General features: G+C 37.5%; 1 protein-coding gene across 3 annotated transcripts in view; it reads right to left on the minus strand.

Moving 5' to 3' along the window:
- Positions 1-23868, minus strand: part of PIK3C3 (phosphatidylinositol 3-kinase catalytic subunit type 3) — a 116675-nt gene that overhangs the window by 39162 nt on the left and 53645 nt on the right. For all 3 annotated transcript variants that reach the window (XR_010378653.1, XR_010378652.1, XM_010975489.3), the window contains exons 11-19: positions 22565-22719; positions 20833-20923; positions 18030-18097; positions 12005-12110; positions 10510-10626; positions 7055-7186; positions 4621-4749; positions 3813-3882; positions 1745-1809 (exon numbers count right to left, since the gene is read on the minus strand). Coding sequence is in view for 1 of the 3 variants with exons in the window: in XM_010975489.3 (XP_010973791.2) it covers positions 1745-1809; positions 3813-3882; positions 4621-4749; positions 7055-7186; positions 10510-10626; positions 12005-12110; positions 18030-18097; positions 20833-20923; positions 22565-22719 (933 nt within the window). In the remaining 2 variants the exon portion in view is untranslated. The remainder of the gene's footprint in view (positions 1-1744; positions 1810-3812; positions 3883-4620; positions 4750-7054; positions 7187-10509; positions 10627-12004; positions 12111-18029; positions 18098-20832; positions 20924-22564; positions 22720-23868) is intronic.

Raw genomic sequence — 23868 nt, forward strand, 5'->3', positions numbered from 1 at the left:
TTCCCTTACATCTGCATGTTAAAGAAAAATACACAGAGTATATTACTTGAAAATACAACCAACATATCATTAAAAAAAAAAAGTTTATCCTATGCTTTCAGCTTTTTTGAACACTAAGTTTGACAAAGGATATATATGTAGAATATATAAAGAACTCCTATAAATCAATAAGAAAAAGACAAACAACTCAATAAGAAAATGGGGAAAAGATGTGAACAAGCACCTCACAGAAGAAATAAATGGCCTATACAGATATTTTTAAATGCTCAACCTTGTGGGTAATGATGGAAGTGCAAACTAAACCACAATCAATACCAAAATCTGGCAAAGACGCGTGGCAATGAGAAACAGCTGTTTCCAAAAACCATTTCAGAAAACAATTTTTAATTATCTACTGATGTTGAAGATGAGTTAACCTATGACTCAGAAAAACTACACGTGTCACACATGGAATCAAGAATCGATACACAAACTGTCAGTCTTTATTTTATAAAATCATAATTGCAAGGAGCAACATAGTAATTGACAGCTTTATTAAACAATTAACTTCAGTATGTTAAAGCTCTGCATGCATTTCATGGCATCTTCAGAACAATCCTAGAGCTAGGTACTATTAATTATTACCCGAATTTTACAGATTCAAAAACTAAGCCCTGAAGGGTTTGTCAAGGGATCCCCTAGTCCTCTGATGGGTTGATTTGTCAGGAGTCAAAGACTCAACTTATAGCACAAGTAAGTTGCATTATATCAACAGTACAGACAACAGGACCAGCATGGGACAAACACACAGGCAAACGCCTATGAAATCCATGCACAGTCCTTGCTCTCTTCTGTGAAGGGGACCCACTGAGCATCCTTTCTAATGTTCTCCAATAGGGACAAAAAAGAAGGGGCAGCATATGGGTGCAGTGTTACTGTTCAGGAAAGCGCCTGAGACACTCAACACCCAAGGTTTTTACTGGGGGCTGGTGACACAGGGACCCTCGATGGTGTACATAGTCCAGAATTACCTGAACACTCTAAACTGAGGACGACAAAACCACACTGCGGTAAATATCCTCTATCAAGCCCTTCTCTGTATTGTTCATCTCAGGCACATCAATTTTTCTGTGTGAATTAGATACCTTTTTCTTAGGGAAAAAGAAAAACTGCACTTAAAGGATAACAAAAAGAAACTATTAAGATGCAGTAAGAACGGACTCACGTATTTAATATGTAAAAAAATTCCAAAGATATAAATGGCTTAGTCCCAGAAACTATTTGCCTTTCCTCATATTAAAGGGGAGCAATGAGGTTGGGAGGGGAGGATAAGGGTCTTAAAAAAAAAAATAATTGTGCAAAACACTTGTGAGCAAGAATATCACTGTCGCGCTGTTCTGAGTAACAGAAACTAGAAATAAACTGTTCACTGATGGCTAAATAAATTGTAATATTTCCATATTTTCGAATATAATATTGCCATAAACTTACAAACAAATTTAAAAACGTGTTCACCAATTAACTCCTGATCTCCTATCATATGCCAGGCATGGTTTAAGGAATTGAACACTTACCTGTACTAACATGGAAGCGTTTCCAACTATTAGCATTGTTTATTTCTCAGGGAAGGAAAATGACACGAGGGAAGAAGGGTGATTAAAAACAGACTTCCGTTTTTAACTTCATACACTTTTTATAAAGATTAAACTTTCTATAACGAGAATGTATTCATGAAATTCATAAATCTTTAAAGTAGATACTGTACCTGAATGCTTCCTTCTGTATCGAGAACTTCAGCCACAGGAACTGACTGAATGAACTGCATGAAGCCTACGCAGAAGTAAATGCATTGCATTAAGCAGAGCGATTGCTTACGCGACAAAAATAAAGATTCTGCCAAGAAGCATCGTCATTTGCAAATGTACACATTACAAACCTGACCAGGTTAAAGAGGGCTATAAGCAGAACATTAAGTACACACTGGCATTTATGTCACGGGGACAATAAGGGAACATCTTTAAAAAAACTTTAGCTGACAATCTGTATGCTTCTCTAAGCCAATTTCTATTTTTGTACACAACGAACACAAAGTAATAGGTCAGCCTTCTTAAACTAGGCATAAAAATTTTTCTTCTTTCGTATCTTTATAATATACGTCAATTAATACTATTCTGAATTTAAAATCACTTTAGGAGATCTGGAGTTGTGGAGTATCAATCATCTAACCCTAAAACCATACGGCATTCATCAGGTTTTTGGTGTGTAATCCTGCATCTTTGGCCATTCCCTGGAAATGATACGGGAGTGAAGTATAAATCCCTTAAACTACCAAAGAAGGGCAAGAGGCCAGTCTATAGGAGACAAGAGAAAAAGGAAGTCTGGTGAGTCGGGGGACAGCAAAAGAAGTATTAAAACTGTAAACCTGTGAAAAGTCAAAGTTGAATATGGTAAACTATTCTAGGATCATAACAACCATGAGCTGGTTTTGGTGAGGCTTATATTATATATAATGACTTGCATGCAAATTAGGAAATTATGTATTTCTTTGGAGTAAGAAATGTCTCATTTATTTCTACATCATAAGTACCAAATAGTCAGCATTAATGTGCTTAACAGATATTTACAGGTTTTCTACTATGTAGCAAGAACTTTGCCAGGTAAGCAGACATAGAGCCCTGACCCTGCCTGCAGAGATCTTACAAGCTTGCAAGTTTTACTGGGATAAAAACTATGAATAAAGGGTACCATGAAAGGCAACAGGACAGGGAGACCTAAGTTACAAAAGGGATAGGAGGAGTCTGACATTTGAACCATGTTTTGAAGGATAATAAAGGTTAATAAGTAAAGCTTTTAGAGGAAAGGATGTTAGAGTAACACCCATAAAGCTGAAAGGAGAAAGAATGCATTGGAGGAAATGGAGGGTGGAGCCTGAGAAGCAAGGGGGACAGAGGCAGAGGAGGGGTGACAGACAGGTGCAGGAGAGGGCACACCGTGCAAGAACCTGCCAGCTGGGATAAGGCTTTGTCTTTGTCCCAAGAGCAACTGAAAGCCAGCAAATCAATTTATGCAGGACAGTAAAAGAGCATATATACACTTTTAACAAGATCATTCTGAGAGGTCAATGAGAAGAGGGATTAAACCATCAAAAAGATTGGGGCGGGGTGCATACAGCTCAGTGGCAGAGCGCATGCTTAGCATGCACGAGGTCCCTAGGACGTCAAGTTAAAAAAAGGAAAAAAAAAAAAGATGTGGGAGTGGCCAGGGGAAGGACAGAAAGCCTAAAATAGGTATCTGTTTCTCCAAGGGACCTAAGGGTAAGAGCTTCTAAGAGTAACAAGACTATAAAATGCACAACAGGCCTCAGGCAAGCATTCCTAGGGAACATTTCACCAAACTTTCAGAGGTTACTCAGTCTCAGAAAGACTTAGACGCTCTAAATATATACTAAAACAAAACAAAACAAAACAAAAACCTGATCATCTGCTGAGTGGTGTGTATAAGCAAGACACAGCACAAAGTCTCTCTGGGTCTTACTAACTCTCAAGTGATGACTCCAGACACAGGTCACCATGAAAGGAAAATATCATGGATTATAACTAGTTTTGAATGCAAAGAAATATATCAGAAAGTTGTTAAGTTTTCTTCCAAATATGCTGTGTGATAATTTCAAGAGGTAAAAGGAAAGAAGGAAGGAGGGAGGGGGCGGATGGGAGGCCCTACTGAGATTCAGTGCTACAGATGAGTTCAGTCCCTAACATTCTTCGTAATTTTCAATTACAAAAGGAAAAGCATACTCCTTTTGAAATAATAATCCTGGTAGAAAATAAACTTACCATGTTTTGTGCTTGTGGCTAATACTTTATAGGGTGTCAACTTCAAATCCAGATTTTCTTTCCGTAGCAGCTTAAGAGCAAAAGATTTATTAACCAAATGTAAAGACTGTTATGAAATAATTTTGTAGGCAAGTATTACAGCATTTAATATAACAGAGATTTAGACGGTAAACCTAAGTTCAGGTTTAATTAAATCAGTTAATTTAACTTTTTGTGGGCAAGTATTATGGCAGTTAATACAATTTAGAAGGTAAACCCAAATGAAGGTCTAATTCAATTTGTTAATTGTGACCATCAAAATAAATGTATTAAGCACTTTACATGGTGATATGTCAAATTTTAAAAATCTTTTTCTAAATCACTCTCAGTTTTCAGTGCACAGAAGGGTTTCTCCTAAGGACTTATGCAGTCTTTTCTGGTCATAAAGTATTCAGAACTCAGAAAAAGGAAATAAGGACAAATGTTCCTTTAAAAGCCAGGGACAGAAATGGGATTTAAAAAAAAACAAACAAGAAGATTTATTTGACTAAGAGGAAGAAAATTACTAAATCCAACACAGAGAGAACATAACTGGGAAAAAAGTTTTTATAGCAAGGAACACATGCAGTTTCATTTTATACTCATCATAAGAGCCATCCTGCAGTGGACAAAACAACTAAATTTGTTGAAGGTAAGTGGAGATTGTTCCGCTTTCTAAGACTGTACCTGAATGTTACAAATGATTCTGGGTTCATGCACAGCACATCCGCTAAACCACAGATTTCTAAAATGAAAAAAATGTTTTTTCCCAACAAAAGGTTATGTTCACCTTGTCCATGAGGGAAATGATCTGCAGGATAAGCTGATCTTGGCGTAAATCATCTCCGTGCTTAAATATGACTGGATATTTGCCTCCATCTTCTGTCTTAAAGAATAACTGTGCAGGCATCAAGGCACTCTGGAAGTAAAAATATTGCTTTCAAATTATGTAAGTTGGAAATGTGGAGAAATTTATAATAATCGAAAGAAAATGAGTCTGACAAAGAAGTAATAATAATCTTAATTTATTTGGCCATGCGAAATAAAGAGGAGAAGAAGTGCCAGATAGAGGGACGAACAGACATGTGGCAAAGCAAATACAGTAAAATGTTAACGACAGAATCGAAGTGGTACGTATACAGTTGTCTGCTGTAAAATTCTTCCCACTTTGCTGTGTGTCTGAAAACCTTCCTACAAATGCTGGAGGGAAAAGCACCAAAAATGCTTCAAAGAATATATGGTTAGAGCTTAGAACCTCCAGGGGATTGAAACTCCAAACTTCAAATTATCTTCAATTTTATCCTTTTATCAACTCAGGCAAAAATATACTTTATAAATTACCTCGCATCCTAGCTCACAAAGCTCAAGAACAGCTGGAAAGGATTTTCCCAAAGATACACAATAGGCAAGAGGTTCTAGGCTGTCATTGCTCTTTTCAGATTTGAATCTGATTCTGAATCTGAAATCTAATGCAGACAGATGACAACCACGGGAAAACTAAGTACTGATCTCAGTGCCTTAAGGGTTCACTCCCCGTGGAATCCCGCTTTGTCCTTAAGCTAAGGTTTAGAAAATAATATTTAATAATATCAAAAACTGGTCCATAACCTTTGCAGCTCTAAGGAGTTCATGAAAAGACAAGAATTCATGGATTCCCCACAACTGAGTGCAGACATCTCAGTGTAGGTACAAGCATGTGAGGAATTTTCTGACATGTCCAATCCATCACTTTCATTGGACTGTTAAAGGCACTCATGACCCCAAAATGGCTAAGAATTACTCTGCTAGAGTTACGCAGTAAATGCCCTGGATCCATGAACCTTAAACTCCAACTCAGAATTTTCAAGAATGTCCACATACTTAATGAGGGCTGGAAGGAAAAAAAAAAAAAATGAGGACTGGCTATTAGAATTAAAAAGATGCCCCATGATATTTTATTAACCATTTACTTTGTGTATATAAGACACATTATAAAATTATATTAAGGAAAAAAATGGGTCCGAAATTCACCTAACAATGGTGACAAATTCTTATATCCCACTCTTTCAACTGCTCTATGTCTTAGATATTCTTTGCCATCCTCTTTGAAAAAAAAGATGAAATTACTTTTTCGATCCACTGTCCCGGATAAGTCCTTTGGGAATGCGAACACGAGAAGCAGATCTTATTTAGGAGTTTGAGTCCAAAGAACACCAGTTGTTACATGAATCCTGTCCTGTGTGTAGCTCTTTTCATTTCAGCCTCCAGTAGATTGTAAGCATGAACTAAGAAATATTTGCATTTTATTTTCTGTACCAACATTTTCCAAGTTGCAGGTTATAATTCATTATGGGTTTTAAAACCAATCAAATAAGTTGCAACCAATGGTTAAAAATTACCCTGATGGAAGAGTTTCTAAAAGAACAGAAATTATCAAGAGTCCATGACATGCAGTAAATGAGGTTAAGTACCACTTTATGAAACTTATGTTTCAGTTGTGTGAGCTGGGCTGCCACAGGTTGCCTCTAAACACATCCTTAAAAAAAAAAAAAAAACCTGAACTATTTCTTTCTGTAATCAATCACATCCCTTTTTATATACCTAAGTTTCTTGCCTGATACAAAGTAATATCCCAATGCAACTTATGTCCTTCTACTCCTAGAATTAGAAAATCTAAGCCATCATGTCTCACACAGAGCTTCCAATACGACGCCCAGCAGATAAGGATGCTTCACAAGTACTGATGTTCAGTCCTCTGGCCTGATTACAGAAGGCAGCTGCCTCTAGTTCTTCCTAGCCATCCAAGTGGTGGCCCGCCAAAAGGAAGCCTGGCATTCTGTTAAGGACTAAAGGGAGTGATTACATTGGAAAATCTAAGAAAAAACTTAAGTCATAGGAACAGGTATCAGATTGAGAAACTTTAAAGTTAATTGGGACTCATATCTAACCATGTGAACTTATGAACTAAATGTCTAAGTTTGCAAATTAACTTCTTTTTTTTAAAAAAAAGCTTACATGGAAAAAGGCGGGTGTGGTGATTAATAAAAAAGTTTGAAGAATTAAAGATAATACAACAGCTCAGAGATATAAAAATATTTTATACATTTCATATAAAAATGCCTCCTGGTAATAAAAAGATCATCAACACACTGGTAAGTAAAAGGTATCTTTTTTCAAAGGTAATGTCTGCTCTAGCTTTAAAGAATCAGGTCCAATCATATACATGAACGATCCATCACAATTACCTTAAAGAGTGTAGCTGTTTCTGGAATTATTCCTCGAATCTTCACCTGCGGTTCTAAAGGCAATGGAATGAGTTCCACGTCCGACAAGTTCATTTTTTCATTGTCTCCAAGCAATGCCTGTAGCCTCTCATTCTAGGAGAACAAGTCAGAAAGTATTAATGAGGTTTCATTAATACTTTGAAAAAGCAGTTTTTAAAACATATGGTAAAGTCACAGATAGATTCTATTAACTCTGAAATACTTGCAAAGCACCAGAAAAGTATACGCAAAAGTAACATAACAATAAAGGAGATCTTATGTCTGAGGGACAAGCACTTATAATCCATCTGGCAGCAGTGGGGCATGCTTTCAAAGGAGCAATCCCTTGACCTGTGAAAAACTATAGACTTTCACAAGGGTAGGGGATGTATTTCTCTTGCTGCAACTGAGAATCAGGAATATACTCAAGCTGGACTAAAAGAGTCAATTTCTGTTTTCAAAGGATCTGAGAAGTCACAAAGTGAAACTATGATTCCATTAGAAGCTTGACCAAATATTAAGCAAGAATTTCATTAGCTGCTCCATGGCAAGTTCTGGGTTTAGAAAGTCAATTCAGTTCACTTGGAGGAACCTGGACCCTGGCTTTACTGTTCACTGACTGTGATCAAATTTTCCCTAAAATCCCATCACTTATTATTTCCTTTGGCTCACATGCACAATGCACCGAGCCGAGAGCTCAGAAACTGAGAAATTCAAGTTATGGTGCAAAACAGCTTTGCTACTTAGCAGGATCTTCGGTGTTTAGACTAAGCCCATCTATTTATTTTCAAAAGAACTGTTTCCTTTGAAATCTGTGAGTTGTGCATTCTTTAAACAGGTGAGCTTGTTAAAGGGAGAATATGTGACCAAATGCCCTGGGCTTCTTCCGATTTCTCAATCAAGTCACGTGTGCTCCCAGATCAGGGACTTCGTGCTCGCTGTCCCTCTGGGTAGAACAGTCTTCTCTTAGATATTTGCACGGATTTTTTTGTCCATGTGTCAACCCTCAGTGAGGCCTTCCTGACCACTCCACTGAGAAGTCAAACACAGCCCAATACCTGAACCCGCCTCTTCTTGCCCCCTTTCCTGCTTTATTTTCCTCCACAGCACACACCACTACTTGGCAAACTTTCTCGTTATTATTATGTTTGTTATGGTGAACTGTGATCAATGATCTTGCATGTTACTATGTAACTGATTTGGGGTGTCATGAACCACACCCACACAAAACAGGGAACCAACATTTTAATCTACAACACGTGAGTGTTTCTGACTGCCCCACTGACCAGCCATCCCCCTCCTCTCTTCCTCTTTTCCCTGAGACACAACAATATCAAAATTAGGCCAGTTTACAACCCTACAACGGCCCCAACGTGATCAAGTAAGAGTCATGTGTCTCTCACTTTGAATCAAAACCTAGAAATAATTAAGCTCAGCGAGGAGGGCATGTTGAAAGCCAAGACAGATCAAAAGCCAGTCCTCTTATGCTAAACAGCCACATTGTGACTACAAAGGAAAAGTTCTTGAAGGAAATAAAGAGTGCCACCCAGTGAACACACAAATGATAAAAAAGTGGAACAGCCTTATCGCTGACACAGAGCAAGTTTTAGCGGTCTCCATCCAGATCACAACATCAAGCCACTCACAACAGTCCCTTAAGCCAGAGCCCTATCCTGAGCAAGGCCCTGACTCTCTTCGATTCTGTGAAGGCTGAAAGAGGTGAGGAAGCTGCAGAAGAAAAAGTCTGAAACAAGCAGAGGCTGGTTCATGGGGTTTAAGGAAAGTGCGTGCAAGGTGAAGCCGCAATGGCTGATGGAGAAGCTGCAACAAGTTCTTCAGAAGCTCCAGCTCAGGTAACTCATGAAGGTGGCTCCATTAAAACAACAGATTTTCAATGCAGACAAAACAGCCTTCTACTGGAAGAAGATGCCATCTAGGACTTTCACAGCTGGAGAGGAGAAACCAGCGTCAGGCGTCAAAGCTTCAAAGGACAGGCTGAGTCTCTGGTCTAGGGCTGATGCCACGGGTGACTCGAAGTTGAAGCCAGTGCTTATTTAGCATTCCGAAAATCCTAAGGCCCTGAAGAATTATGCTACACTGACTCTGCCTGTGCTCTGCAAATGAATAACAAAGCGTGGGTGACAGCACATCTGTTTACAACATGATTTAACGGACATTTTAAGCCCACTGTTGAGACCAACTGCTAAGGAAAAAAGATTCCTTTCAAAATATGACTGCTCATTGACAAGGCACCTGGTCACCCAGGAGCTCTGATGGAGATGTACAGGAGATTAGTGTCGTTTGCATGCCTGCCCACACAACATGCATTCTGCATCCTGTGGATCAAGGACTAAGACTTTCAAGTCTTAGTATTTAAGAAATACATGTCCTAAGGCTCTAAGTGCCATTGACAGTGATTCCTCTGATGGATCTGGGCAAAGTAAATTGACAGCCTTCCGGAAAGGATTTACCATTCCAGATGCCATGAAGAATTACCATGATTCACAGGAAGAGATCAAAGTATCAACATTAACAGGAGTTTGGAAGAAGCTGATTTCAACTCTCAGGATGACTTTGGGAGGCTCAAGACCTCAGTGGAGGCAGTGACCAGCAAGAGAGCTAGACTTAGAAGTGGAGGCTGAAGATGTCACTTGCTACAAGCTCATGGTAAAACTAACAGATGAGAAGCTGCTTCTTAAGGATGAGGAAACAAAGTGGTTTCCTGAGATGGAATCCACTCCTAGTGAAGATGCTGTGAAGACTGTTGAGATGATGATAAAGGATTTAGAGTATGAAACAAAGTTGGCTGATAAAGCAGTGGCAGTGTTTGAGAGACGTGACTCCAGTTCTGAAAGAAATTCTACTGTGGGTAAAGTGCTATCAACATGCCACGCCTGCTACAGTGAAATCAAATTGTTGGTGAAAGAAAGAAGTCAACTGAGGTAGCAAACTCCACCACCGCCTCACTTTAAGAAATTGCCAGAGCCACCCCTTTTCCAGCAACCACCACCCTCATCAGTGAACAGCCATCGACTTCGAGGCAAGACCCTCCACCAGCAAAAAGATTACGATCTGTGAAGCTGCAGATGATGGCTGGCATTTTTCAGCAATAAGGTATTTTTAATTAAGACATGTGCACTGTTATTTTAGACATAATACCATTGTGCACTTAACAGACTACAGAATAGCGTAAACCTAATTTTTATATGCACAGTGAAACCAAAAAAAATTGTGTGACTGTCTTCGTGGTGGGGATAGTTGCTTTACTGCAGTGGTCTGGAACCAAACCCACAGTATCTCCAAGGTATGCCTGTAATTATATGATAAGAATTTCATAAAATATATCAACCAAGGAGACAGTGCCAAAACTCAGGGTCTTATTATACCAAGATATTATTATATTTGTTGTAAACAGAAAGCCAAGCCCAAAGGCTTACCTTTTTCTTACGATTTCCACTTTCTCGCTGCACGGCCTTCATCAGGTGCACCAGCCGATCCACAAACGTTTGCTGGGCGGCCAGCAAAGAACGCATAACTCTGACAGATTTGTCACCCTGGAGGGATTCAAGGGAAAGGAACGTTAATTCTATGTAGCATCATATCAGGGTTTCCTCTATAGCGCGGGTATCTTTATTCTTCTAACAGGTACAAACTTCAATACAAAGTAAAATCAAAAAAGAAATTACCTTGATTCAAAGATGATGAGAAACCTGCTATCTTAAACACCACCAACCCTTTCCCAGTTGAAAGTTACCTGAGTCTTCAGCGAATACTAGTCTATCAAAAATTGCATTTTTTCCCACATGCAACCAATGTGACAAGACAGAATTCATTCACCCGAAATGTATTCACTTACTGATTCAATAAATATCTGGAAGCCTATGATTTCTTCAGACGTGTGCTGGGCATAAGGCAGAAACAATACTCCCTTCAAGAGAACTAAATATATACTTGAAAAAAAAGTTCTCAAATAGCAATATAACATGCTTGCTTAGTAAAACAGAACTGAAAAATGAAATGCTGTCAAGTCTTATGTGATCATTTGCAGTTCATAAAATATTATAAGATACATTTTCTCACTTAAGCTCCTCAACCATGTTGATACAGGCAGCTTGGCAAATATCATCATCCTCATTTCGAAGATGGAAAAGTTTATGTAGACAGTCTCTAAGCTTTGAGAACTAAAGTTTAGTCTCAAACAGTTCAATAAGTCATGATTTAAATTTTTAAGAAAACTTAAATGGAACATGAAACAGCAAATAAAGATGCTATGAAGCAAAGCATTTCTGTAGCAGATCACAGATTAGTGTTGTGACAGTTTTCCTTCCATTGCCCGTGCGCCCTCTACTGGCTGAACTGTGACACTGCCTTAAGGATCACAAGAACACCAAGGGGGAAAATGGCTTGTATACCTTTAGAAATTGTAAAAGCAAAAATACAAATTATATAGAAAATCCCTGCAATATGATCACTGCCAAATCTCTACGAATGCACCTGGTCTTAATAAAATTAGAAAACAGTGAAATAAAAAATCAAAGCTTTGGGGTTTTTTTGTTCCAGGTACATACAGGTTTATTTTTGTTAAATCAGGGGTCAACAAACTTTCTGAAAAGGGGCAAAGAACAAATACTCCAGGTCTTGTTGACCATACAGTTTCCATTCTAGGTATTCAATTGCTACTGTAGTCCAAAAGTGGCCATAAGCAATCTGAAAACTAATGAGCGTGACTATGTTCCAATAAAATTTCTCTTATAAATACTGAAATGTAAATTTCACATACTTTTCATGTATCACAGAGTATTCTTTTGATTTTTTTAAACCATCTAAAAATATAGAAAACAATCAATCCTTGGCTCCCAGGGCATACCAAAAGAAGCAATAGGCCAGATGTGGTCCATGCACTGCCTGCCAACCCCTACATTGAATGGTTACCTTCAGCAGTGCCTGGCTGAATCGTCTCATTACATTCAAGTACATCTCATGGGTCTTCGGATCTCTCTGCTGAGTATCTTGGTCTTCACATTCCACTATCACATACCTTAAAAACACACGTTAGGTCATTCATACAGATGGGAAATGAAACTCAGGTTTATTCTGTAAATATTTATGCCTTTCCATTAAAGTAGATTAATTCACATTTGCAAAAATAACTAAGGGAAGTAGCAAAACATTTCATCACCACTCTTTTAAAAGTCAAAAATTAAGGAACAACATACATAACTGTCTATAAAAGGAAAATTAATAACAGTAATGCCTTAATTTGTACAATACTTTAGATTTTCTAAAGGTTTTGGCATCAAAATGAGCATTTTCTCCTAATGCTTTATGAGGTAGATGGAGCATTAACACCTTCAGAAATCAACTAAGCTCACAAATCTCATGAATAATACTTTCAAAATCTAAGTAATACTTTTTGTACTACATAAGGCTCTTTTATTCTGCGTTACTCTGAAACTTTTCTCAATATACATCTGAGAGGTAAATAAAAACCTTAATTTAATTTATCCTTTCCTATCCAACTCCCCCATGTCTTAAAATTCCATATATAATCTTCAATCTTTCCATCATAAAATTGTGGTTTTAGAGAGTTAAAAAATTATAAATATATTCTTAAACATGAACTGTTCATACAACTCATATAATCATATAAATAATGATCTGGATTAGATCTTACAGGTTGTCTATTCCAGTGTTTCTAGCTGTTCTGAAAGGAACAAGCCACACTAAGAAACATATTTTATGTCACAGCCACATGTGTGAACACAGATGCATAAAACTGGAAAAAAAGGTTCCACAAAGCAATACTCTATGAGCAACATGTCAATATTCATTACTCTGTTCTATTTCATTTTTCTTTAAATAACAAATGCTAGATTGTGAGCCTTTAAATTGATTTCAATGGATTATGATGTATAGTTTGAAACCTGCTTGTTTCATCGACAGCTAGACTTAGAAGGGCTGTGTCTTGCCCATGGTGGCACAATTAGTTAACTGAAGAGCTGAAATCGGAACCCTGGCCTTTGGGCTCCTAGGCCACAATTCTTTCTATTTACTAAGTTTACTCTCACACTGTTTTATCTTTAAAAACCACATGAAACTTTTCAACCTCTTTAACTGATGGTGTTTCAGAAATCTCAAGTCACAGCTACTAATTATTTTTCTTTCGACTACTTTTGGGAAAGAGAATATTTAGGTAAACATCATGAGAGCATAGAGCTTAATCTGTCTTGTCTTGTTTGCACTGTACCCTCAGTACTTCCATGCCTGACTCATAAAACTCAATATATTATTGTTGAATGAATGAGTGACTCCTGTCTCATGGATTTAATAACTTATCATCTCAATGTGGACAATTCTCAAGTATGAATATATACATCTGTATCCCTTTGTTCACATCTAGGGTCTAATTTTGTGTTTCATTATGTGGCCTGCTTTTACATTCATCTACTCTTAATTTTCAAGCAGCAGATCCTTTTCAAGACACTGCTTGTCATTTTTAACTGAACATGTATAAAATTAAAGTTATCACACTAAGTAAGTTATTTTTCTCAATTAAAGGTACTTTTAATATTCCATGGATTTGCACTGGAAATTCTCATGTAGCAAGGTTTGCAAACTCCAGTTTTCTCAAAAGATAGGCAGGAAACATAAATGACTGAATCACTGGAATATAAGAAAAAGGCGCTGAGGTTGTAACCCAACCAGAGAGAACAGGTGCTATCTAAAACTATCACTGGTAGAAAGAGAAAGAAAAATACCATATGATGTCATTCATATGTGGAATCTAAAAAAAAAAAAAAAAAAAAAAAAAAAGATGACAAATGAACTTAAATATAAAACAGAAACAGAGATACAGACTCACAGACATAGAATACTGACTTGTGGTTGCCGGGGGGCGGGGGGTGGAAGGGACAGACTGGGAGTTTGAGATCTGTAGATACTGACAGGTATATATAGAATAGATTAACAAGTTTGTGCTGCACAGCACAGGGAAATATATTCAAGATCTTGCAGTAGTTCACGGTGAAAAAGAATATGAAAATGAATATACGTATACTCATGTATGAAGAATTGTGCTGCACACAGAAATTGACACAACATTGTCAACTGACTATAACTCAATTAAAAAAATAAAAAATAATAAAACTATCACCAGCACTTTGTGTTTAATTTGCAGTCTGTGCATCTCCAGCCAAACCTAGCTCACAGTCCCCCTCTCCAAACACCTAGACTTAATTAGTCACCGGGCCCTACTGATTTTTTTTCCTGTGAAGTGCCTCTTATGGTCATCCTCTACTACCAGTCAGCTCCATCTGGAGTCAACCAGCAGATTCTTCTTACCTGGCCTCTCCAACTCTAAAAACAAACCCCCTTTGATCGATACAATCATCCTACTGGATAGCTCTGTTCTAGATGAATAAGCCGAGAACAGCTCAGATAAACTCGTATTTTTCCTACTCACAATACTCCAGGATGTTTGGTCATTTCACGACATCACCTAAGACTGTGATTCTAAACTACAAAACTGTCAGTACCGTTCAAATCCAATCTACACTCTTCTAACCCTTTGAAGCCCCTGACGGTCTCCATCACCTCGGTATATTCATTGTCTTTTTCCGTGTTTATACAGCAAACGCATTTCTAAAGGAGTAACACAGAAGGCCACAACATACAGGTGCCACTGCTTTGTGCAGGTCTCCTTGAGCACCAAGTAAACACAGCGGCTGCTGCTACATCACAAAGGCCACACATCAACCACCTCTCAAAGGCACCTCTGATGCAAAGGCAAAGTCCATCTAAACGAAAAATGACACCATCACCTCCAAAATGAAGGACAAATTTAGATCAAGCCTAGAATACCTAGAGAAGTCACTGCTGAACTCTCCGCTCATAGTACCAAGTAGATTCTACAAAGCACTCCAAGGTATTTCCTTGAAATCTGTCACCTTCAAGGAGAAATGCAGCCAAAATGGCCCACTGTATGATGACATCAGGGGTCTACCTGTTTCCTGGCCGTTTCATTTTTGTGGGGTAAATAACCTTTATCACCTTGAAAGGTCTTAAAAGTTATAGGAAAACATGTCACAGCATCCAAAGTTTACTTTCAATTTCAACATACTGGAGCAGCTGTAAAAATAAAACACCGGAACGATTTATAGATCCTGATGCCCAACACTTTACAGACTGGAGACTGTAACTCCCCTCTGCAGTTTAAAAGGTTGCACTATTCATTTTAAATGATTGTCTGTACTGCCATAGGCCCCTAAGGATGCAGCTAAAGCAGGAATGCCGTTTAATCAATGGAAAGGAAGCAAATGGAAAAGAAAATTCAAACTGTTCAATAGGAAATAGCACAATCAATTAAAATTTATATTTTAATACATTTGTTATAAAAGAGGAAGCTTAGACCGAGAGGCATATAAATTGTTCCATATGATTAATATTTTTATTTTATCCTGTCCATGTTCAAAGGAAGAGAATGATTCTTTTAAGTCAACAACTTGAAATTATTTCCTGTATTTTACCCTACGATCACAAAAGCGGTGTCTACCAAAGTCAGAAGTCCACATCAGTAGCTTTGGTCCCCCGTGGGTATTTCTGAATATGTAATATGCAGACTGTAAATATGGGGAAGGCAATGACACCTCTGAGAACGAAGAGACATAGCACATGCTATTGCTTCAGTGAGTCAGAGACACAGTGGGAACACACAAATCAGATCTGAGTTTGATGGAATGCTTGTAAGACTGGGAGCTAGGCTGGCACTTTGTTTATCACTGATGGAGAAAACAAAAGTCATCTTTCTGAACAGAAACTGTTGCCTCATTGGAAACTGTTCATCTAATAGTGTTCCTACTGTTCAGCTGCAGTCAGAATGGTTTGAAAACTCTTCCTACCTGAAATAAGCTGTCAAAGAGTCTATCACAACTAATTTCAAATTTTACAATGAAATTCGGTCTACAGTCAAATCCAAAGAATATATAATTTTAAACACCACATAATCAACATATGTACACACAGCTCTTATAACAGTGACTACTCTAGACTATAAATTGTGAGCCAGAGAAAACTTTCCATGAGCACCACAAGGAAAGAAATGTATTCATAAAGGAATTCTTGGTAAATGATTCAAAATGTATAAAACCTTAATTTTGAATACCTAAGAAGCATACAAGTACTTACTCAAAACCTCAGCACAATGCCCCACACATTTAGAAAAAATTTCCTTTGAATTATTTACCTAGATTTTTATGAGGAAATATTTTTCCATAACACTAGTGAGTAGGTGGACATGTAAGAATTCATGTTGGAATACGGATAACAGGGAGCAAGAGTTTACATTAAAAGAAAAGAGGAGCTGTTTGGTAAGATGAGAATTTCTAAGTTAACTTTTCAAAGTAAAAATGATGACTGGCAACTAACCAAAACATTTTGTGTGTATACTTTCAAGGCCACATTGAAAGTTACTGCGAGGGAATGAGGTCTTATGAATATTACATTAGATTGATAAAGTAAAAGCAAGAGACTATGTTTCTTCTCACTACCAAGGCCACCGGGGGAAGGGAAAAAAAATCACAGATTGCAAAGATGGAAAAAAAAAAAAAGACTGATTTAGTTAAAACTGTTGATAGAGATTTTTCTTCAATAAAAAAGAGAACCATACAAAACATTGTAAAATGACTATAACTCAATAAAAAAGTTAAAAAAAAAAGAGAGAGAATCATAAAGGCTGAAACTAAAGAAATTTCTGTTATGTGAATAATGGATATCTGTGTTTATTAAAATAGTGTTTGATTTATTTACCTATGTCTTGGTTACAAGAGCAGTATCCAGAATAACATTATGTCTGGAGAGTGGGGAAATGAAGGCATGGCCTGATTAGGATTATACAGCCTAAACTCAGCCCAAAATAAGATAGTACTCTGTTTAATTTCTTCATGGAATGCAAAACTCCTCATTAACCTTCAAAAAAAACCCCACAATTATCTTTCAGAATAAATATGTATTAATTTGCACTGTTTAAGTCAGACATAGTAAACTGAGCGGTTAGATTAGATCAGAAATCATGTTTACCGTTAAAAAATAACAAGTATGTCAGGAAGTTTTAAAAATATTCTCTCAAATGTACAGAAAGCTTCAGGTAGACCTTCCCCAGCCGCCCCCGCCCTTCGCTCTGTAAAACTGGGTAAGGCTCTCCTGCCGAGTGTTTAATCCTTGTGCTTGCTTTTATTGACCCCAAATACCTCCCATCATGGCTGAAGGTGCTCGCTCTTTATGCTCTGGGACTCTATGACACATAGAGGGAGCCATGCTTCATACTGCTTCTGTCTCAGGAAGTCAGGGAGCATTTCTAGGCCCTTAGTTTCTGTTTCTTTCCTTCAACTCATTCAAGAAACCTGTTCTCGTGTAAAATAAGAGACGCACACACTTATTCTACTTAACTTCACAAGGACAAACGGGAAAAGGGTCACGGCAAGTAGGGTGAAATGGCAAAGTGCCGGATAAACAATGTAATCCTAGGTCAGACTGCACCAAGTTCACTTACAACATGCCTTATGAGATGAGGAAACTTAAAATTCTAACTTTCTGTTTTTGCATGATTCCCACGTTTTAGGAAGTAACGTACATATACACACCCTGGAAGGACAGTGAAGTATGAAACTTACACTACTTAAGCGGCATGAAAGGCAAACAGAAATCAATCTGAAAAAAACCCACGACCTTACCTGGTTTTATCTGAGATACTGGAAAATTTGTGAAAGGAAGAGAGACTGGAGTGCTAGCGAGCATTTCCATGAGCAGAGTTGTAAACGAATACAGCTAGATATAAATATTCCATTTGGGCGTTTGATGAGTGTTCATACCTCATTTTAAAGTGTCTTTCTGTTTACAGTATGGGAAAAAAAGGAATCTTCAACAATGATGAGAAAACAAACAAAAAATTGATTTCACATACCAGTATAAATAATTAGCCAGTGTTGAGTTTTTGCAGGCTCTTGATATCAAGAAGGTACAAAGATCTTGCTGAAAGAATTAAAAGAAATATATATATAATATTACCATCTGCTATTAATAAGGGAGGAATAAGAGAGGCTACATTTGCCCGTCAGTTTTCATCTATATATCTATGTCACAGACAAGGTTTTCATCATCCGTCTATCCCCCTATCCCACCATCCAATATTTATTGTAAACCAGGCAAGGATGTGAGAGGCCAAGGGTGCCATGGTTCACAGAGTACCTTGTCCTACTGGAAGCCCAACATCTGGTGGAGGAGAGAGACACAGTCGGGGAAATAACTCAGATCGTGACGTCAGAAAAGGAAGGAATGAGGATGTGATATTTAGACAAGGCCAAAATGACAGGATGTACAAAGGCCCTGAATCTGAGTGTTTAAGGAATTTTTAAAAGGCCCAATGTAGTGAATTACACTAAACACTAAAGTAAAGGAGGCTGAAAAGGTAGGCAAAGCCCAAATTGTGTAAAATCTTTAAGATCACAGTATACTGAGTAAGGATTTCATCTTCAAAGCAATCGATACTCAACAAAAGATCTTAGGCAGGTGTAAGATGATCTGATTTACATGTTCTGAAAATGACTGAAACTACTCTGAGAACTACAGACCTGAGATCAGCTTTTACAGCAGTCTAGAAGAGTGGAGATGGAAAGAAACAGATTATTAAAATATTTTGGAAGAACAATTAATACGATTTGCTGCTGATGGAGAGGAAGTAGGAAGGAAAGAAACTGACAGTATCGCCTACTTGTATGGATTTAGCAAATGGGTTGATTTGTTACATCACAGATGGAAAATTGCAAGTTGAGGGACAGGCTAGAATGTGGGGAGAGAGAGCTGTATTTTGAAATATTAATTTTGAAATGCCTGTCAGATATACAACGGAGATCAAGCAGGTATTTGGATACATGAATCTAAAACTCAGATGAGAGAAATGTGCTAGAAATATAAATTTGAGTTTATCAGCACAGCCTAGGGCAAGAGTATAAATTGAAAAGAGAAGAGGACCCGGAGGAGCAGTAAGATGTCAAGCAGCGGAGAAAGTGCTGACAAAGGCAACCAGAAGGAACAGGCAGAGAGGTGAAGAGGAAAACAGGGGATGTGGGGCATCAGCCAAACCATGAAAAGAGCTGGTTTTTCAAGAAGGGAGTCATTTACTTTGTTGAATAACACTGGGAGGAACGGAAATGTCTGTGCAACCATGAATATTAAAGTCATTTACCACTTCAGCGAAGTAAATTTTAATATAATGGTGGGACGCAAAGGCCAGAATGATGTGAATTAAAGACTGGAAAGAAAGGGAGTTAGAACAACTCCTTTGAGAAGTTTGATCATGAAGCGAAGTAAAATAAGGTACTGTTTTGAGGGATGTGGTGTCAAGTGAGAATTTGTTTGGTTTTGTTTTATTTTGCTTTCATTTCTGAATTCTGAAAACGGGAGATGGTAACACATACCTGAATATTTCCACCAGGAAAAGAAGAGCGTATATCTTTTAAGGGGGTTGTATTTCTTCTGTGTAAGAAAACAGAAGTAAAGGACGGGGAAGGATTCATGCCTGTAAATCTAGTGATGGAAAATTGAGACCATTCTTACCTAGTGGCTTCTATTGTTTCCATTAAGTATGAGGCCGAATTGTAATCTGGAGACTGGGAGGCAGGGCATGGACAGAGTAGACAAGGTATAAGAGAGTCACAGCTGAGCAGGGAGAACAATCCTTCCAGAGAAATGCAGGTGGCAGACGGCGCCGAGTGCGCACCTAACGTTTGTGATCGTGAATATACAGAGATACCGACATGCTAGGTTATGTGCTTTTCTTCAGCAATATCCAGGCACAGAGAAATCAGGTAATTCATTAGGCTTATCAAGGGCTGATGATTTTGCCAAGGGAACTGAAATGCCTAATAAGAGAATGATTAAAATGATGAGCCATGGGATAAAAGCTGTATTTGGAGGAAGGCAAATATTGGAGAAGGCTGATAAAGAAAGGAAAGGGTAGAGATCAATGGATTAGAAGTTTCAGTGCAGTAAGGGTATTAAAAAAGCAAGCCAGAATAGTAACAGGCTGTTATCACAAAGCAGACAGGTCAGTGCTTTCAGAGGTGGTAAGAATCTCATCTCCAATTTTAGAGCTAAAAGCTTTGCACTGCATTTTAAATGTGCAACTTTTAGAAAACCTAATAATGTAACACCTCAATCAGGAGGCCATAAGGTAAGGCTGAATCCGTAAGTCTAACAGGCAGAATCCAGGCATGTAGTTTATCTTTGACTACATGAGAAGGACATTTATACTTTATAAAAGTATGTAATAGTGATGGATATATTTAAACAGAGACACGTGTTTCATTTTTATTAAGAAATTATTTACCGAGCATAAAAAGGGAAGAGTTAAATTTTAAAACGTTTGTGAAAGAGAAAACATGGGACATCCATTTTTAAACTCAATCTGAATGAGCAACATGAAACAACTGGGCAAAAAGAAAATGATCCCATACTGAAGGCCAGAGAACAAGAAATGGTGAATCAGGATACATGTAAGTACCTCTAAATACTCACCAATTACATGATACAATAACAACATTACCTAATTTGAAGGTTAAATAAGATGAACATGCATCACAAATCAAGCTATTTAATAAAGTTGTAGTATTCAGTGTATTCATCGAAATCAATGTTTTCAAGACCAACATAAAATGTTTATCTGGTAGGACCTCTCCTATAGGAAACTTGACAAGCTTGGTACTCACCTCCAGATTTTCACCATCTGAACTTTCTTTTGTTTTAGATGCAGGAGGAGGGGAGGACACGGGAGGAAGAGGGCTGGTTATAATTTGGGAGCTGAAAAAAATAACAGGAGATCTCACTGATGTGTAAAATATTCTTTCTGTAAGAGAAGATGCATGTTTTTTAGCCAAGTTCACCTCGGCCGTCTGTGTTAAAGCATCACTTCCTGAAGTGTGTTCTGTGCAACACTAGAGTTACATTATGCTCTGGAGCAAGAGGTCCCATAGTCAAAGAAAAGAGGTAATAAATAGCCTTGTTGAGATGCAAGTATTAAAGGTTCTGATAAACAGTATAGTTTTGTTTTGTTTTGTTTTTAAAGCACATTTTACTTTAAGCCAGTATTTCTCAAACATATCTGGCCATAAGACAACCCCTAACTCTTTTTTTTTTTTACCTTTTTAAAAATCATACAAATTAGGGACCAGCACACCATAATTTGGGAAATACTGAGTTATAGTTTAGATCCTATTATAAAATCTTAAATAGACCTCTAATAAAACATTCTAGGAGGCATAAGTAAGATGAAGATAAATAAATATGACTGGAGACTGAAAGCCTCCAGTGTAGTGTGGGAGAAAATGTGAGGGGCCTCTTCTGCTAACAGAAAAATACGAAGCAATCTGTGGAAGAAAGAAATGGTTTTTCCTGTTTCTCAGTTCTCCTCCAAATGAAAAACAGAAGGTAAAAAACAGCATTATCATCAAGAAAAATTCAGAAGTGTAACCCTGAACTCACATAATTGAAATAACTACACTAACTCAGATAATCTGAATTCCAGACCTCATTCTGTCATTACCAAACCTCATGACCTTCACAAAACAATTTTGTATCACCAAGCTTCTGATTTCTCACCCAAAGGTTCCTATTTATCTCAGATTTTAAGACTTTATGAACAGCAAAATGGCAAAGTAGGAAGAATAGGAGCTTTGGCATCAACTCTACCTAATTTGCAAGATAAAAGACTTTGGGCAATTTACTTAACTTTTCCTTAACTCTTTCATATCTAAACTAGGGAGATGAATGCCTACCTCAGAGGACTATGTAACAAGTTTAGTGTATGTGGAGCATCTCATGGCGTCTGCTACAGAGGTGTGAGTTCTTAATTGTTATGACTGTTCATAGCTGACATTCAATTCAACTAACATGCAGTTTTAAGTACTAAAGAGGTAAAAACCACTAAAGAGGTGAAAAGCAGTCAGTAAAAATACAACTTCACAGTAAATTATTTGAGTTCACTAACATGCCTAGTCCTTCATTTTATTTTTGCATGAATAATAACAGTGTCTAACATTTAGCAAGAACTGTGTGTCAGACACTTTTCTAAACGCTTTATGTGTATTAACTTGTTTAATCTTTCAACAACCCTTAAAGGTCAGTTACTATTGCTGTATCTCCATTTTTAAGACGAGAAACTAGGGCCACACAGAGAATACTTAACTTATACAAGTTTACCCAGCTAGTAAGTGGCAGAGTCAAGCTTTGAACTCACGTATTCTGACCCTACTGCCTACAAAACACTGCCCTGTAATGTAGCATTTTGTGCTCCGTGAGAGCACATGCCATATTCATTGGTAAAGCTCCCAACTTGGTACCAACTAGGGTTTGGTAGATCTGGGGAAAAAGAAAAGGAGAAGACAGTTTGAAGAGGCGGAAAACGATCAGATTTGAAAATAAGTCCTCCCTGGATCTCCATACCTTTCCACTTCTGCAGGATTTATTCCAGAATTCGACACACCCTCTGACACTGAGCCCTGAGCATCCTTCTTGGTAGGTTCCAATCCATTCTTTATGTCATCAAAATTTTCGTATTTGAGAGCCTGGACCAGCTGTAAGAGGTACATCAACAAATCCTGGAAAACAAACAAAAAATAAGCTAATATTAGGGGGGAAAATGTGATATGATTATAGACACACTATGTCTAATTATTCCTAAATGTTGAGGAAAATGTTGTTACTTTTATCTACCACGTATCAGCTCCGTTACCTTGGAAAGGTCCCGAGGTTTTTTAACCTCTTGATGCCTCACTGGGTCCTCATCTTTAAAATGGTCATAATCATATAAATTTCAGAGATTGAGTTGTGAAGATTAAATCAATTAATAGAAGAAAGCCACAGAATAGTGCCTGGCACAGAGTAAGGGACTGATAAATGCCTTGTTTAAAGTGTTATCCCAAAAGCAAGGCAAAAACACAAAAACAAAGACGAAAGATCGAGATGGTACACATGAAACTAAGAAATTAGTGAAAGACCCTTTTTCAGCAGTAGATCAGATAATGGTATTTTAGGCACATAAGAAACTCCAAGTTTTCAAGTTTTCAGAGTTTTTGTTTCATATTATTTTCTGACTGGGATTTTTAAAAATATTGCATTTTTTTTTCCTTAGAAGCTTAAGTTTTAGAGAGTTTGGGTTGCTTCTTAAATGGAAAATACTATAAAAATGACATTTTAACACTCTTGGTTAAAGGAAATGTTTACTTTCCTGCTCAATAATGGCTTGAAGAAAACAAATTCCTAAGCGTGAATTTACCATACTTCTATTGACAATCAATGAGATAATTAGGACTAAAATGGTGTCAACAAATTAGCTTTTACTTTTCTGAGTTTTCCCTTAATGTAAAAGACTCTTTAGGTTTAATGTCCAGAATGGAAATATTCCCTACCTTACTCTATAAATGTAGTTCTTAGCCCTTCCCAATGACTATTTAAAAAAAAAAAAACAAAAAAACCCAACCACCCCCCAAATTTTGCTTTTAAAAATAATTACAAATTGAAGAAACTCACAAAACTCAAAAAAAATGTTTAAGTACATATTGTCTTCCAGTGCTAATTGCCACTCAGGCCCCTAAAAACTTATAATTAGAGGATTTTGAGACTTTGTGACTGCTGGTTCAATTTTAGTCAGCTTTTTAAGCCCAGAAACCAGGTTAAGTCCTTGGCAAATATTCCATGGACACTCTTTCCTTGTGCATTTGTAACAACCACTGCGTTTGTAATTACTT

This window comes from Camelus dromedarius, chromosome 32, assembly GCF_036321535.1.
Source record: "Camelus dromedarius isolate mCamDro1 chromosome 32, mCamDro1.pat, whole genome shotgun sequence".
Classification (NCBI taxonomy): Eukaryota; Metazoa; Chordata; class Mammalia; order Artiodactyla; family Camelidae; genus Camelus; species Camelus dromedarius.